At 34.7% G+C, this 13,817-nt stretch overlaps 2 protein-coding genes and 1 long non-coding RNA gene across 4 annotated transcripts in view; all 3 read left to right on the plus strand.

The window, feature by feature from the left end:
* The window catches only part of LOC128285357 (uncharacterized), a 73,750-nt gene extending 70,941 nt beyond the window's left edge, over positions 1-2,809 (plus strand). Inside the window, exons 2-3 of one of the 2 annotated variants that reach the window (XR_008275870.1) lie at positions 1,890-1,972; positions 2,668-2,809. This is a non-coding gene — a long non-coding RNA (uncharacterized LOC128285357). Of the gene's footprint in view, positions 1-1,601; positions 1,973-2,667 lie in introns of those variants that run through there. The other variant, XR_008275869.1, reaches the window with a different exon arrangement.
* Positions 2,810-6,624: 3,815 nt separating this feature from the next.
* LOC108452622 (protein ROH1-like) lies at positions 6,625-8,396 on the plus strand. The gene has a single exon (XM_017750423.2). It carries the CDS (start codon positions 6,840-6,842, stop codon positions 7,989-7,991), a length of 1,152 nt encoding a protein of 383 aa, XP_017605912.1. The 5' UTR covers positions 6,625-6,839; the 3' UTR covers positions 7,992-8,396.
* Positions 8,397-8,852: 456 nt separating this feature from the next.
* Positions 8,853-13,594, plus strand: LOC108489855 (monodehydroascorbate reductase, chloroplastic/mitochondrial). Its single transcript, XM_017794538.2, has 17 exons — positions 8,853-9,168; positions 9,277-9,439; positions 9,549-9,648; positions 9,755-9,832; positions 10,060-10,131; positions 10,290-10,408; positions 10,525-10,609; positions 10,735-10,824; positions 11,137-11,238; positions 11,394-11,483; positions 11,579-11,659; positions 11,981-12,052; positions 12,123-12,217; positions 12,341-12,429; positions 12,509-12,571; positions 12,669-12,709; positions 13,233-13,594. Exons 1-17 carry the CDS (start codon positions 9,159-9,161, stop codon positions 13,353-13,355), a joined length of 1,473 nt encoding a protein of 490 aa, XP_017650027.1. The 5' UTR covers positions 8,853-9,158; the 3' UTR covers positions 13,356-13,594.
* Positions 13,595-13,817: the final 223 nt, after the last annotated feature.

Raw genomic sequence — 13,817 nt, forward strand, 5'->3', positions numbered from 1 at the left:
AAATTTAGTACTGACTTTTCACCCTCGACATGATGGACAATCGAGCGAGTGATTGATTTTGGAAGATATGTTAAGGTGTTGTATACTCGAGTTCGATGGCATTTGGGAAAGGTACTTACCTTTAATTGAATTTGCTTATAATAACAGTTATCAAGCTAGTATCAAAATGGCACCGTTTGAAGCTCTGTATGGAAGGAAGTGCAGAACCCCGTTGTATTGGTCAGAATTAAGTGAATCGAAATTAGTCGGAATGGATTTAATTCGGGAAACTAAAGAGAAAGTTCAGATTATTCGGGAAAGTTTAAAAGCTGCTTTCGATCGTCAAAAGTCGTATGCAGATTTGAAAAGAAGAGATATAGAGTTCAATGTGGGTGATCGTGTGTTCTTGAAAGTTTCTCCGTGGAAGAAAGTTTTACGGTTTGGTAGAAAAGGAAAGCTTAGTCCACGATTTATCGGACCATCTGAAATCATTGAGAGGATCGGTCCCAGTAGCTTATAGATTGGCCTTGCCTCCGAACTTGAGAAGATCCATAATGTATTTCATGTATCTATGTTGAGACGATATAGATCAAACCCTTCACATGTGATTCCTCATCTTGAGATAGAGCTACAATCGATATGACTTATTCGGAGGAACCGGTGAAAGTATTAGCTCGGGAAGTTAAAGAACTACTAATAAACGAAAGTACCGTTAGTAAAAGTGTTATGGCATCGACATGGATTGGAGGAGGCAACCTGGGAAACAGAGGAGTCAATGAGATCACAATATCCAAATGTTTGGGTAACAAATTTCGAGGACGAAATTTTTAAAGGGGAGAGTTATAACTACTAATTTTCAAGTGGTGTCGGAAATGGTGATTTGAGATCACTAAATTGAAAAATAAGATTGAACAAGATAGTAATTTAATATTTATGAGTCAAGTAAGAATTTAGAAGAATTTGTGAAATGGTGAAATTAGTGAATTAAAAGAATTTATTAGGTCAAACGGGTCAAAAATGAGGTATCGAGACCTCAAAGTTGAAAATCGAGCTATAAATATTTTTATAAATATTTATGGAGTGTCATTGAGTTAGTATTAAAGTTTCGTTAGAAAATTTTAACGTTTGGATGGCTAATTAATTAAAAAGGACTAAATTGAAAATAGCATAAAATTTGTTAAATTGTGAGTAAATAGCTTAAGTATTTAAAAAGATGGATTTAAAGAGCAATTAGACCCAAAGGTTAATGGCTGGACGGTTTGGGTATGAAATAAGCAAGAAAACAATGTGAACAAGGGGCAAAATTGGAAATAGCATAAAAGTTAATAGTTAAATAATGATGTAATTGAAAAATCTAGACATTTCTTCATATTTTCTCAGCTAAAACGCCATAGAAGGTCTGGAGAAAGCTGGTTTTCATATTTTACATCATGTGAGTTTAATTCTTACTTTTCTTGATAATTTTATGTTTTTATGACTTTTACAATTAGGTCCACTTGTAGAATTCATTAGTTTTTGATTTTATGGGTGAAATTGGAAGTTACCCTGGATGGATAAGGGAATTTTATGATGAATTATTATGAAATTTAAGTTCTAATTTTATATTAAGGTGGTTTTATTAAGTGATTTTGATAGGAAATGATATTTAGGACCTAATTGTGAAAAAGTTGTGAATTGAAGGTTTCTGTTGAAATTAAGAATATAAAAGGTTTTGAAATAGTTTATAATGATAAAATAAAGTGTTAATTGAGAAAAATTAGTTCAATTGATGGGTGAATTGAGAAGGGACTAAATTGTGAAAATTGTAAATTTTGGGGTAAAAGTGCAATTTCGAAATTTGAACAGCATAAATTGTGAAGTGAAATAGAATTGAAATGGATGCTAATGAAGGAATGATTTTATAATTATAGATCAAGAAAACGAACTGAATCGTGGAAAGGAGAAAATTCAAGAATAGTCCCTGAATTTCTACGACTTTTACAAATTAGTCCAGGTAAGTTCATATGGCAAAGTTCAATGTTTTGATATGAAAATATTATGATTGTTAAAATATTTTATTGTTGATGAATACTATCAATTTGCATTAACTAATGAATAATGTGTAACTAAAAGTACAAATTAGTAGGAACAATGGATTTGAGTGCTTCTATTCGTGACCACGATGAGTTGATTGAAACATATGTGACAAGTGTGCCCGTTTAAGACCATAGCTGGGCTATGGCATCGGTGCAATGTGATAATGTGACTCCGTATAAGACCATAGCTGGGCTATGGCATCGGTATAATGTGATAATGTGATTCCGTATAAGACCATGTCTGGGATATGGCTTCGGTATGATATGTGAACCGTGTAAGACCATGGCAAGGCTATGGCTTCGGTGTGTGATGCGTATCAATGTGAAAGTCCATGGTTTACTATGGCAATGTGATAATGAAGCACTCAATTCCTTATTGTTCCCTAATTTGACAATGAAGTAAATGAGAAATGGGCCTAAGGGAGTTAAATTGTGAGTTGCCATATGGAAATTATTCCAATGAGTTATTAATGAAATTGTGATTTGGAGGATGAAATAGTTAAACTAATAGATATATGATTGTGTACGATATTTGATATGATTTGTGTTTATATGCCTATGAGCTTACTAAGCTTCAATAAGCTTACTTGTGTGTGTTTAATATTTTATGTAGATTGACTTGAAGTGAAGTGGGTAGATCGGATCAACACAACAGGGCACACTATTCAGATCAATTCCGGTAGTTTTTGTTTTATGTTTAAAGATTTATATGGCATGTATAGAGTTTGAATGAATTGAAGTAAAGATGTTATAAACTAGTTAACAATATTTGTATTAAAACAGTTTTCGGTAAGTAGCAGTAGTTTGAATTTGAAAAATCACTAAAAATAGTAGAAATGGAATTAAATAATGAATAAATTATGGAATCGAATCTTGATGAGTCTATTTTCATATGGAAGAAGCAAAACAGGTATATGAGCTATATTTTATGAGATGTTTAAATTTTTGTGAAACAGGGCTAGAGCGATTTCTGGATCCCCTGTTCTGACTTTGGAAATTCACCATACATTTTACAAAGATAATTAGAAGTCATACTTTATATGTACAGATTCCTTATTGAGTCTAGTTTTATTAGAGACAAACGGAATAGTCATTGAAGCTCTGTACAGAGAGATATCTGATTCGTAATACACAAAGGTCAGAGTAGTCAAACCCTGAAACAGGGGAGATTTTAAATAATAAACTGTACTAATTGGCTTGGCCAAAAATTCTAGAAAAAAATTGGTAAGTAGATATATGAGTATAAATTCAGAGAAAATTTACGGATTTGGATTTCGAGTTTTATAACTCGAGATATGAATTATTTAGCAACTATGACACAGTTGGACAGCTTGTCTGAAAAGTATTATATAAATTATCTAAATTTGGTTAAGTGCTCAAATAAGTTTAGTAGTGCCTTGTGCTCGACTCCGGCAACGGTCTCGGGTAAGGGGCGTTACAGAACTAACGTACAATCTCAATTTGTGAATGAGCACATATAAAGATAACAGATATCTGCTTCGAACATACAAAGTCAAACCTTTATTTGGAGTAAACTTTCAATACTAACCTATTGCTTCTCTACATTTCTTCAATTCATTGTTTTCGATTGAATCTTAGCATTATATAGTACTTTATTGTAAAATCAATGGATACCTTATACCATACTGACTTTATTGAATATACATAAGAGCCATACTAAATATGCCACTTAGCTTAATACAGAACCCGCTACAAAGGATATCTATTAAAGTACACCAGAAAGGCCTTTCCTTCAGGATGCAGTTCATTCATAATGCGCCACAAAGTCTGTTCATCCAGAGTACACCACAAAAGGCTATTTTTTCAAAGTTCGCCACAAAGGCTATTCTTAACTGTTGTGTTTACGATATGGATTTGCCTAAACTCACATTTTGTGAGGTTTGCCCATCATCTTCCCGGGACACGTAGAGAACCCTATTAGGTAATCACCATTCCTTAGTTCCTTTCCAGAGGATGCCATGGTCATGGGCTTTTCCTTTATAATTTCATATCAGAGTTCATGTTTTATGTCCTAACAGACACCATCGGATACCACTGTGGTGAACAGACAAAGACCCACTTCACAGACTTCATGCACTAACTCAATCTAAGCCTAACACTGTAGTTCCCTAACATACACCCTAAAGAACTCACATCTTATAGCATACATTCCAGACAGACATATACAACCTTACTTTAACATCACAATACTCATCACATACTTATCATATTCATACTATACATTCCATGGTTTCAGATTCATAGATCGATTGATTTCATACAGACATACTTCGGTATGAACAATATACATCACGAACCAGCAACAACCACAATTTAGAAACATAATTTCACCATTAATACTCTTATACATACAAATTACTTATCATTTCAATCGCTGACAATCCCATGTAGAAACCTTATACTTACAATCTAACTGTTCAGTTATCAAATACAGATTTACTCATTCAAAACTTAACATGCAGAGTTGAAATACTTATCCTGATACGAAGTAACTACTGATAATAAAAGAACTTTAGCCTCTAGATCATCAAGGTAGGATACATTTAGATTTAATGAAAGTGTAAGTAGATACCACTTAAGGAAGAGGAAGAAGGAATCACATATAAATATGGTTCGTCTTGCTTAGTGGAATTTAACAAGTGTCATACGTATCAAAACTTACCTTCTTATTGGCCTACAGTTTTCGAGAAAAATATAAATAAGTTCCCTTCATTAAACTTATCAGGCAAAACTATACATTTGGTTTCTAACTAAATTACTTAAAGTCTAACTAACACAATATTCCATACAAATCGGGCGTTCTATACCTTTAGAGAATACTCATCTCATATTTCTCTTTTATCCCTTAACACGAACGTCTCCTTAATACATGGTAGAATATTATAAAATCAAATTCTTACTTACTCTTTTGGTGGTTAGTACACGTCCACACGTATACGCCAAAATAATCTTTTGGGCTAATAACACTACAACAGACAGACTGTTTACTACTATACGTCGAAACTTTAGACTTGCCATATGGCGTGTTACATTAATATCACTATTCATTTCATTTAAACTTGTAATCACAATATTTATTTCAATATCAAATTTTAAAACCTTTACAATTTAATCATTTCTATAGTAATTTTACTATTCTACATCTATTCACTTATTAATCAATGACAAATAAATAACTTTTCACTCATTATAATTTAATCTTTTGTTTCATAACATTCACTAATCACTAAATTATCACTTTATCATTTCTTACATTACTAACATATCTTTAATTACATATCTACTACTATATTCAATAATCTTAATCATATCTTATTTAATTATTTCATATGAAAATTTAAATACTCAAATATTCAAATTAAAATAAACTAACTTGAATTCAATTAAGTATTTACCTATTTCTTTACTTGAACTCAACCTTATTTTTACTACCATTTCACTCCTCAAAGATTGTAGAAAATTGTCCACTTTTCTTTTTATTTTAATTTCATCCTTTTATTTTTAATTTCTAATCAAATTTCAACACTTTTCAACCTTAAAATTCCACCAAACTTTCCACCTCATCAGCTATGAGATTTTAATCTCATCATTATGTTCCTAAATATCAATTAAATATAGAACAATTTCATTTAGGTCCCTCCTCCATAAAATGGGAAAATTGCACCTTAGTCCTTATACTTTTCCACTTTATTCAATTTAATTCATATCCCAATTTTCCAACTCCATATATCAATACATATCCTTATCACATTCATAAAAAAAAAAAATTTATTCAATTTCACCTCCTTTCCAAAAATGGTCAATTTGTACTTTTAGTTCTTCAACTTTAAAGAAATTACAAATTAGTCATTACTAAATTTCATTATTCATACTTTGTCTCCCAATATTTAATTCATCTTTTAAATACTTATCCTTTCTCAAAGACTAAAATTTTGGATATTACATGTAATTTCTTAAACATACTTGTGAAGTATATTTAAAATTTAAGTATACTAAATACTATTTTTTTATGTAATGCTTATTTTTACCCTAATTTTCAAATTCCTAAATCAAAAGAAAATGCATTTAATCACGTTTTGAACCCACATCTTGTACTAAATAACAATTCTTAAAAGAAAGTAGAAGTTTTAATTTTTTAAAATAAGGATAAATCTCAAAATTATACATAAATTTTAATTTAATGTACAATTTGATACATGAATTTGAAGTTGGTGCAATTATACACATGAAACTTTGGTTATGGTTCAAATGTATAGTATGAAATTTTAATTTTAATTCAATCATACATATTTAAAGAAATAAACACATCAATTTATTTTATATTAGATAAATATAATTATATTTGATGTAATATATAAATATAAAATGATGTTATATCAATAATTATATTAATAATTTGTGAGAATTGAATCAAATCAAATCAAAATATATAAAATTACACAAAATCAAAATACATATATAAATTTAAAATTTATACCTAAAAATTCATGTATAGTTGCATATTTAAAGAGGAATTTTGGGAAAAAAAATATTAATAATAAAAGAACACTAACTGAGTGCCAAGTCAGGGCTCCAAAGAAGGAAGGCAGAACGGGTCGTCGTCCCCGATAATTCCACCTCCATAAATTTCGCTCCCGTTATTTAACTCCCTAACCCCTCCTCCTTTTTAACCTTAGACACCGTCCCTTTTCCCCATCCCACTCCCTGTTTCCTCTTCCCCTCTTTTCATTGGCTTTCAATTTATCCAAAAATCTTCCAACTAAGATGACGGGAACCGACCAAAGTTCCTTCTTGGGACGAATCAGCATCAGGCGGAACCAAGTCAACGCAATGGAAGGGTACCACGAGCAAGAGATTGAAGACCTAGAGCTTTTCCAAAAGCAGCTCTCCGATCGCTTTGCCGAGCTCTTATCTGCCCCCGATGACGCCCCCACTGAAGCATTTCTCTCTATTTCCTGGATACGCAAGCTGGTCGACGTGTTCCTTTGTTGCGAAACCGAATGCAAGGCAATTCTCTTGATGGAACGAGACGCGGCTCAGATCTCCAAACCCCCTCTCGATCGCTTGATTCCCGAACTTCTCGAACGCGTCGTTAAAGCTATGGACATTTGTAATGCGGTAACCAACGGGCTGGAGTTGGTCAGGCATTGCCAAAAGCTGGCGGAGATTGCCGTTTCGGCTTTGGAACAAAAACCCTTCGGTGAAGGACAAGCGAGGAGGGCCAAAAAAGCGTTGGTTTCACTAATGTCGGCAATGCACGTCGACGACAAAGAAAGCTCCGTTCAGAAAACGGCGGAGCGGAGCTGGTCGTTCGGCCGCCGAAGTGGTAATAAAGATCGACACCATGGACATTACAGGTCACTTTCTTGGCAGGTAGCCAAGCATTGGTCAGCATCCAAACAGATTCACGCCATGACCATGAACCTCGCTGCTCCACGTGGACCGGAGGCCTCCTGTTTGCCCGCCCCGGTTTACATACTGAGCTTGATTATAGTTTTTGTTATGTGGGTATTGATTGCTGCGATACCTTGTCAAGAGAGGAGCGGTTTGACAACTCATCTTCCGATTAATAAGCACGTGAACTGGACCCATAGTCTGGCCGGTATACATGATAAAATCGGTGAGGAGTGGAAGAAGAAGGAGAAGAAAGGGATGGCTGGGTTGTTATACGAGATGCAGAAGATGGAGAAACTCGGCCAGAGTTTGATTGAATTCACTGACTCATACCAGTTCCCCGGAGAGAAAGAGAAATTGGACGAAGTGGCTGCACAAGTGGCGGAGCTGGCAGAGGTTTGTCGGAGAATGGATGAAGGGTTGGTGCCTTTGCAGATGCTGATTAGGGAAGCGTTCCATAGGTTGGTAAGAAACAGAACTGAGTTTCTCGATGTGTTGGAACAAGGTGGCCCGGTCGTGTAACTATGTCGGGCATTTTCGTCGGTCAATCTTTTGGTCCGAACAAGGCCTTGAAGGTTGTTCCCCCCCCCCCCCCCTTTGTTTTATTTTTTAATTTAACACCGGCTTCAGGCTCCAGAGTCCAGGCTTCAGCCACTATGGTTGTGGTGAAGCAAGCATTTTCTTTGTGAAATGTAGACTTTTTATTTTTTGGTTAGCTTTGGCCGTTTGTTTAATATGTTGACTATGATTTGAGTACAGAAGCTTTGAGGGAAATGTAAATACGCAAACTAATATATAACATTTTTGTATTCAAGTGAGAGTTTCTCACTTTGCAGAAAGTACATGTATGTTGGATTGACATTTTCATATGTTCTTGTTGGTCAATTTGGAAATGTGAAATATGCTTGATCTTCTTTAAGGCAACCAGTTTTGTTATGGTGTTGGTTCCATTTAAACAGACCTGAGACAATGGATAGAATCTGTGTTTGCTTTTCAACTTTATATTCAGCAGGTTCAACCCTTGTTAAATTTCCTAAAGAACAACCATAAAGGTTTGTTCTTGATATGAAAATGAAACATTGGATAGTTTGTACCCAATTTTAGGACAAATGGTAAACGTATAGAGGTTTGAATCTATCTATGATTCCCGAACTTTGTTCCGTGCAAGTAAATGGAATTAGTGCTAACAAATTCTTTGGGTTGATTTTAGACAAAATTGCGATTTCAATTAATTAAACAGTAAGTTTCCTCAAATTTTTAATCAAAGTAAAAGATGTTCAGACCTGTGTCTTATGCCCATTTCACACTGTGATTTATTTCTTGATAAAAGTTTTGAGAGATTGAATGTCGTTTATGCTTGGTTTAATCTTCCATTATACATGAATATTTTTGTTTTCCTGGCTTTAGCATAGCACTAAGCAGCGTGGGAAATTTTAAAAGCTTGAAAAAGTAATGCAGACAAAAATAGGCAGAGTGCCACGACGACCACTCTTCTCTGATCATTGGGCACCCCGTTTGTCAAAGATCAATGGCACGGTGTTGAACCATCCTTAAAAAGGCCTAAACTGCTTTACAATCGTCAGTCTTATGCCCTTTGGCTATCTTCTAGAGCCAAAGTCGCCTCAATAATTAATAATCTATTGATTCTTTAAGCGTTTTCTCTCACTACAAAAATCACCTTCAAATAACATGTACCCAGGTCCACCCTCCACTCAAATCTGCTGTTGTTACTGCAATTCCTGATCCTCTTTGTCAAATACTTTCATATCTTCTAAGTATTTCTTCCTTTTCCATTCCTTTTTTACAGCTCGAAAAGCAATGGCGAGTTTATCGAACTCGCTTCAACTCAAGCACGGACTCACTTCCTGGTGCCCGGGCTCTTCTGCTTTGACTCGTCGTCTCCCTTCCTCTTCCATCCGATTCAGAAGCTTCGTCGTTGCCGCCTCATCTTTTTCTAATGACAACCGAGAGTCAGTTTCTCTCAATCAAAATTTTTATTCTTTTCAATTTGGTTTAAAATTTCATGTTTATATAACTTGATTCACTTGGGGTTTTTTCATTTTGTTCCTTATCTGATAGATTTGTGATCGTTGGAGGAGGCAATGCTGCTGGGTATGCAGCCAGGACTTTCGTCGAACACGGGATGGCCGATGGCAAGCTGTGTATTGTGTCCAAGGAGGTGATTTCTATATCCTAATTTTGCTGCTTCTTTTTATGATTCTTTTACTAGTTAGTGGTTTTGAATGTTGGGTTTTTGGTTTGATGCTTACAATGATTTTTTGCAGGCATATGCACCGTATGAGAGACCGGCTTTGACAAAAGGCTACTTGTTTCCACTAGATAAGAAACCAGCTCGATTACCTGTAAGTATAATCTTCTGCTTTATATAGCTACATTTAACTTGAATTAGGTCCTTCTTTGTACATTGGGTCATTGTTGAGTGTAATTTGGTGAAAACATTTTGCAAGTTCATGTTCTCAAAGACTAGAATTTCAAGCCTGTTCAGGTCTAGTTTTCTGTAGGGTCTAATGGTTTCATGCTTGTAATATGTTATATATTGTTTTAATTGTTTTAAATTGAATCATCATAGGGTTTTCATACTTGTGTTGGATCTGGTGGTGAAAGGCAAACTCCTGAATGGTACAAAGAGAAAGGGATTGAGGTATCTTTAACTTCATTAGCTACTTGTTTATGCCCCCCTGCCTTTCTTCCTCTTTTTACTGGTCCTTTTTTTTAGAACTGGAAATTCATTTTTCCATAAGCTGAGAAACGAAAGTTGGCTTGTTCTAATCTTTTCTCCTGCTTCTCTTGTATGCTTAGATGATCTACGAGGATCCAGTAACGGGTATTGATACAGAAAAGCAAACCCTAACTACAAATTCAGGCAAATTGCTGAAGTATGGATCTCTTATAATTGCCACAGGATGTACAGCCTCAAGGTATGCTCATCGTTTTGCATTCTTCTCCCATTTAATTGTCCTAGGTTATACACATGAACTGGTGAAACAATTAAGAAGAAAAAGGGGACATTGATTTCTTGACGTGTTTATTTCAGATTTCCAGATAAAATTGGTGGAAACTTTCCTGGTGTACACTATATTCGGGATGTTGCTGATGCTGACTCACTAATCTCTTCTTTGGTACTTCAAAAGTTTCTTCTAATCATATATATATTTCCTATATCTATGTTTATATATTCCTTTTTTTATTGTTCTTAAGTTGGGTCTTCCAATAGGTTGATAAAACTTTTTATTTAATTGTTTAGGAGAAGGCACAGAAAGTGGTGATTGTTGGTGGTGGTTATATTGGGATGGAGGTTGCTGCCGCTGCTGTTTCCTGGAAACTTGATACTTCGGTATGAGTTCATTTCATTTAGTAAACTTAATTTGCTCTGTTCTTAATGAAAGGAAAACAAACTGTTCCATTTCTGCTGTAGTTTTCCTTTAGATGGTCCAAGCCGAGGTGTCACTTTTGATATCTTGAAAACGAGTAAAAAGTTTCTATATGTTTCAAGAAATGATTGTATTCAGACACACACATGTGCATTTCTGTGTCAGCCTGTGCATAAGACTACATTATCTTCTTTTCTTTCTTTTTTTTAAGGTTATCTGATTTCATGTAACAACTTGCTGAGCTTTAATTCAATTTCCTTTTGCTCCTAATGTAGATCATTTTCCCAGAGAATCAGCTTTTGCAAAGATTATTCACTCCTTCTCTTGCTCAAAGGTATGAAGAACTATACAAAGAGTACGGTGTCAAATTTTTAAAGGTACTCTCTCTCTTTCTCCTACACACATTTTGCAATCTGAGTTTGTGTGCTGCAATGTTCATTAGCTTGAAATTGATATTGAGTTAGCCAGTGAACACCTGAATTTGTCTAGTCCTTGTAACTGAGTATTCTGATCTCATTAAACCGATGACCAGGGTGCTTCTATCAAAAACTTAGAAGCTGGTCCTGATGGACGGGTAGCTGCTGTTAAACTTGGAGATGGATCTACTGTGGAAGCTGACATGGTAACCATTTTGTTATAAGTAGAAACATTTTTTTTGTTAGTGGTGGGAGAGCTGATCAAGTTCTCCTTTTACTCAATATTTTCGACATTCTGCAGGTAGTTATTGGTATTGGAGCAAAACCTGCAGTTAGTCCCTTTGAAGTGGTAGGATTAAATAATACTGTTGGTGGCATACAGGTGAGCATTGTCTTTAACCTTTTCTGATTGAATTATTTGCTCATTTATACGATCTGTTGCTATTAACTTTTAATGCATTGTTACTTGTTCGTATCTATTAATATACAGGCAACCAACTAGTCATGCTATAGCATATATTATATGCCTTGATGAAATTTTTTTCAGTTTTTTTTTTTTTTTACATGTTCTATTCCTGATTGTTAAAAAGTCCACTACAACACCATCATTTTATTTTCATGCCTTCTTGTGACCATAGTTTGATATTCTGATTGTTCTAGTGGAGTATGTGGGTATGATGATTGATGTCTGAACATGAACCAGGTTGATGGTCTGTTCCGGACAAGCGTACCTGGAATATTTGCAGTGGGAGATGTTGCAGCATTCCCCCTTAAGGTACAATATTTTTTAAATTAATTGCCATTTTTCCTTTCAAGATCTATAAATACACATTTTATCATGACAGATGTATGACCGTGTAGCACGAGTTGAACATGTTGATCATGCTCGTCGATCTGCACAGCATTGTGTTAAGTCATTACTTAGTGCACAAACTCACACGTATGTGACCATCTATCTCTTTTCTTCCTCAATCTGAATCTCTATAATGTTAGTTACATTCAGTGCTGCTCTTTCATTCTGAAACGTTGATGGTTTGCATCATTACCTATTTATGTTTTCCAGGTATGATTATCTGCCCTACTTTTACTCGAGGGTTTTTGAGTATGAAGGGAGCCCCAGGAAAGTTTGGTGGCAGTTTTTCGGGGACAATGGTGAGAATATATTTTACTTTGCATTTGTAACAGTGCATGTATATGTTATCTCACTTTTCAATTATAATATACTGCGCAGTTGGAGAGACGGTTGAGATTGGAAATTTTGATCCAAAAATTGCTACTTTCTGGATAGATTCTGGTAATGGAACTTCTGAGAGTCCTCTCTCTTCACTCTCTCCATTTTCTATTACAGTTTTGACCAAGAAATATTAAACTTTTCCTTCATGACTTTACAGGTAAACTGAAAGGAGTTCTTCTTGAAAGTGGAAATGCTGAGGTAGTTTTCTTTACAAGATTTCCATGCCACTTAACATTCTTGATTGAATGGTTGAGATTTTCTACTTATGTTGAATTTGGGTTATCTCTAAGAGAAGTCAAAAATCGTGATGGAATGACGAAACCATTAAGATATAACTAGACACAGTGTTTATACAAAACCAAGATTCCTCATAAAGTACATTAAACAGTATACGTTTTATCTAAGTCGGTCTTTTCAGCACAAAAACAATAATATATGGCAGAAGGAAGATAACTATAGATTTCGGCTTTTAGTTCACATGTATGAAACTAAAATATAGTTGTGTCAATATAATATCCCTCCTGGCATTTTATGTATTTTGTGGCATGTTAGTTATTTATCCTATACTGCTATTTGGATTAAATGGTTGCTAAACTCAAAAAGTATTAAAAAAAACATGAAACCCCCTTGTTTCATCTTTCTCCTGCATCTTTTGTGCTATGTTATTACAAGACTTTGCTTTCCAAGGCGCTCAAGGTGACACAATTTTGTCATGTTGTAGGAATTTAAGCTACTTCCGGAACTTGCAAGGAACCAGCCTTCCATTGACAAAGCCAAGCTCGAAAAGGCATCTTCAGTTGAGGAGGCACTCGAGATTGCTAAAGCCTCCCTGCAAATTGTGTAGAAAGCTTAGTTGCACTGCTGAACCTCTCATCGAAAAGTAGTGGTCTTTGCACAAGAACACCACCATGCAGTTAGCTTTTGGTAATAAAATCTTGAAACCTTACCATGAAATAATTGTTTGAAACCTAGAGTATACAGCCTACTTCGATATGCAGTGAGAGAGAGAGAAATGTACCACCTTGAAATTTTGGTAGGGTGTTTGTGGATCCAATAATAACTGATTCAATCATTTGTGTAGTATGTATCCTTTTTTTTTTTTTTTCTGCTTTTCATGATATAGAAATGATTAAACTGATTCCTAGTTTGAATTACTAGGGAATAAAATGGTTAGATGATGTAAAAACTAACCAAGTAATATTATAGCAATGGAAAGTTAATAAAAAATCTGAAACTTGGCAGAAGACTAGATAGCAATAAAATTGTTAAAATACACATTTCCCTGTACCAACCAAGACCCTCTTAA

Source organism: Gossypium arboreum, chromosome 12 (genome assembly GCF_025698485.1).
Source record: "Gossypium arboreum isolate Shixiya-1 chromosome 12, ASM2569848v2, whole genome shotgun sequence".
Taxonomy (NCBI): domain Eukaryota; kingdom Viridiplantae; phylum Streptophyta; class Magnoliopsida; order Malvales; family Malvaceae; genus Gossypium; species Gossypium arboreum.

Excerpts from the sequence above, each read along its gene's own strand:
- LOC108452622 (XM_017750423.2), top strand. The coding sequence starts at position 6,840 with ATGACGGGAACCGACCAAAGTTCCTTCTTGGGACGAATCAGCATCAGG.
- LOC108489855 (XM_017794538.2), top strand. Across the intron at positions 10,132-10,289 it reads ACAAAGAGAAAGGGATTGAG|ATGATCTACGAGGATCCAGT; the intron begins GTATCTTTAACT and ends TTGTATGCTTAG. Across the intron at positions 11,239-11,393 it reads ACGGTGTCAAATTTTTAAAG|GGTGCTTCTATCAAAAACTT; the intron begins GTACTCTCTCTC and ends ACCGATGACCAG.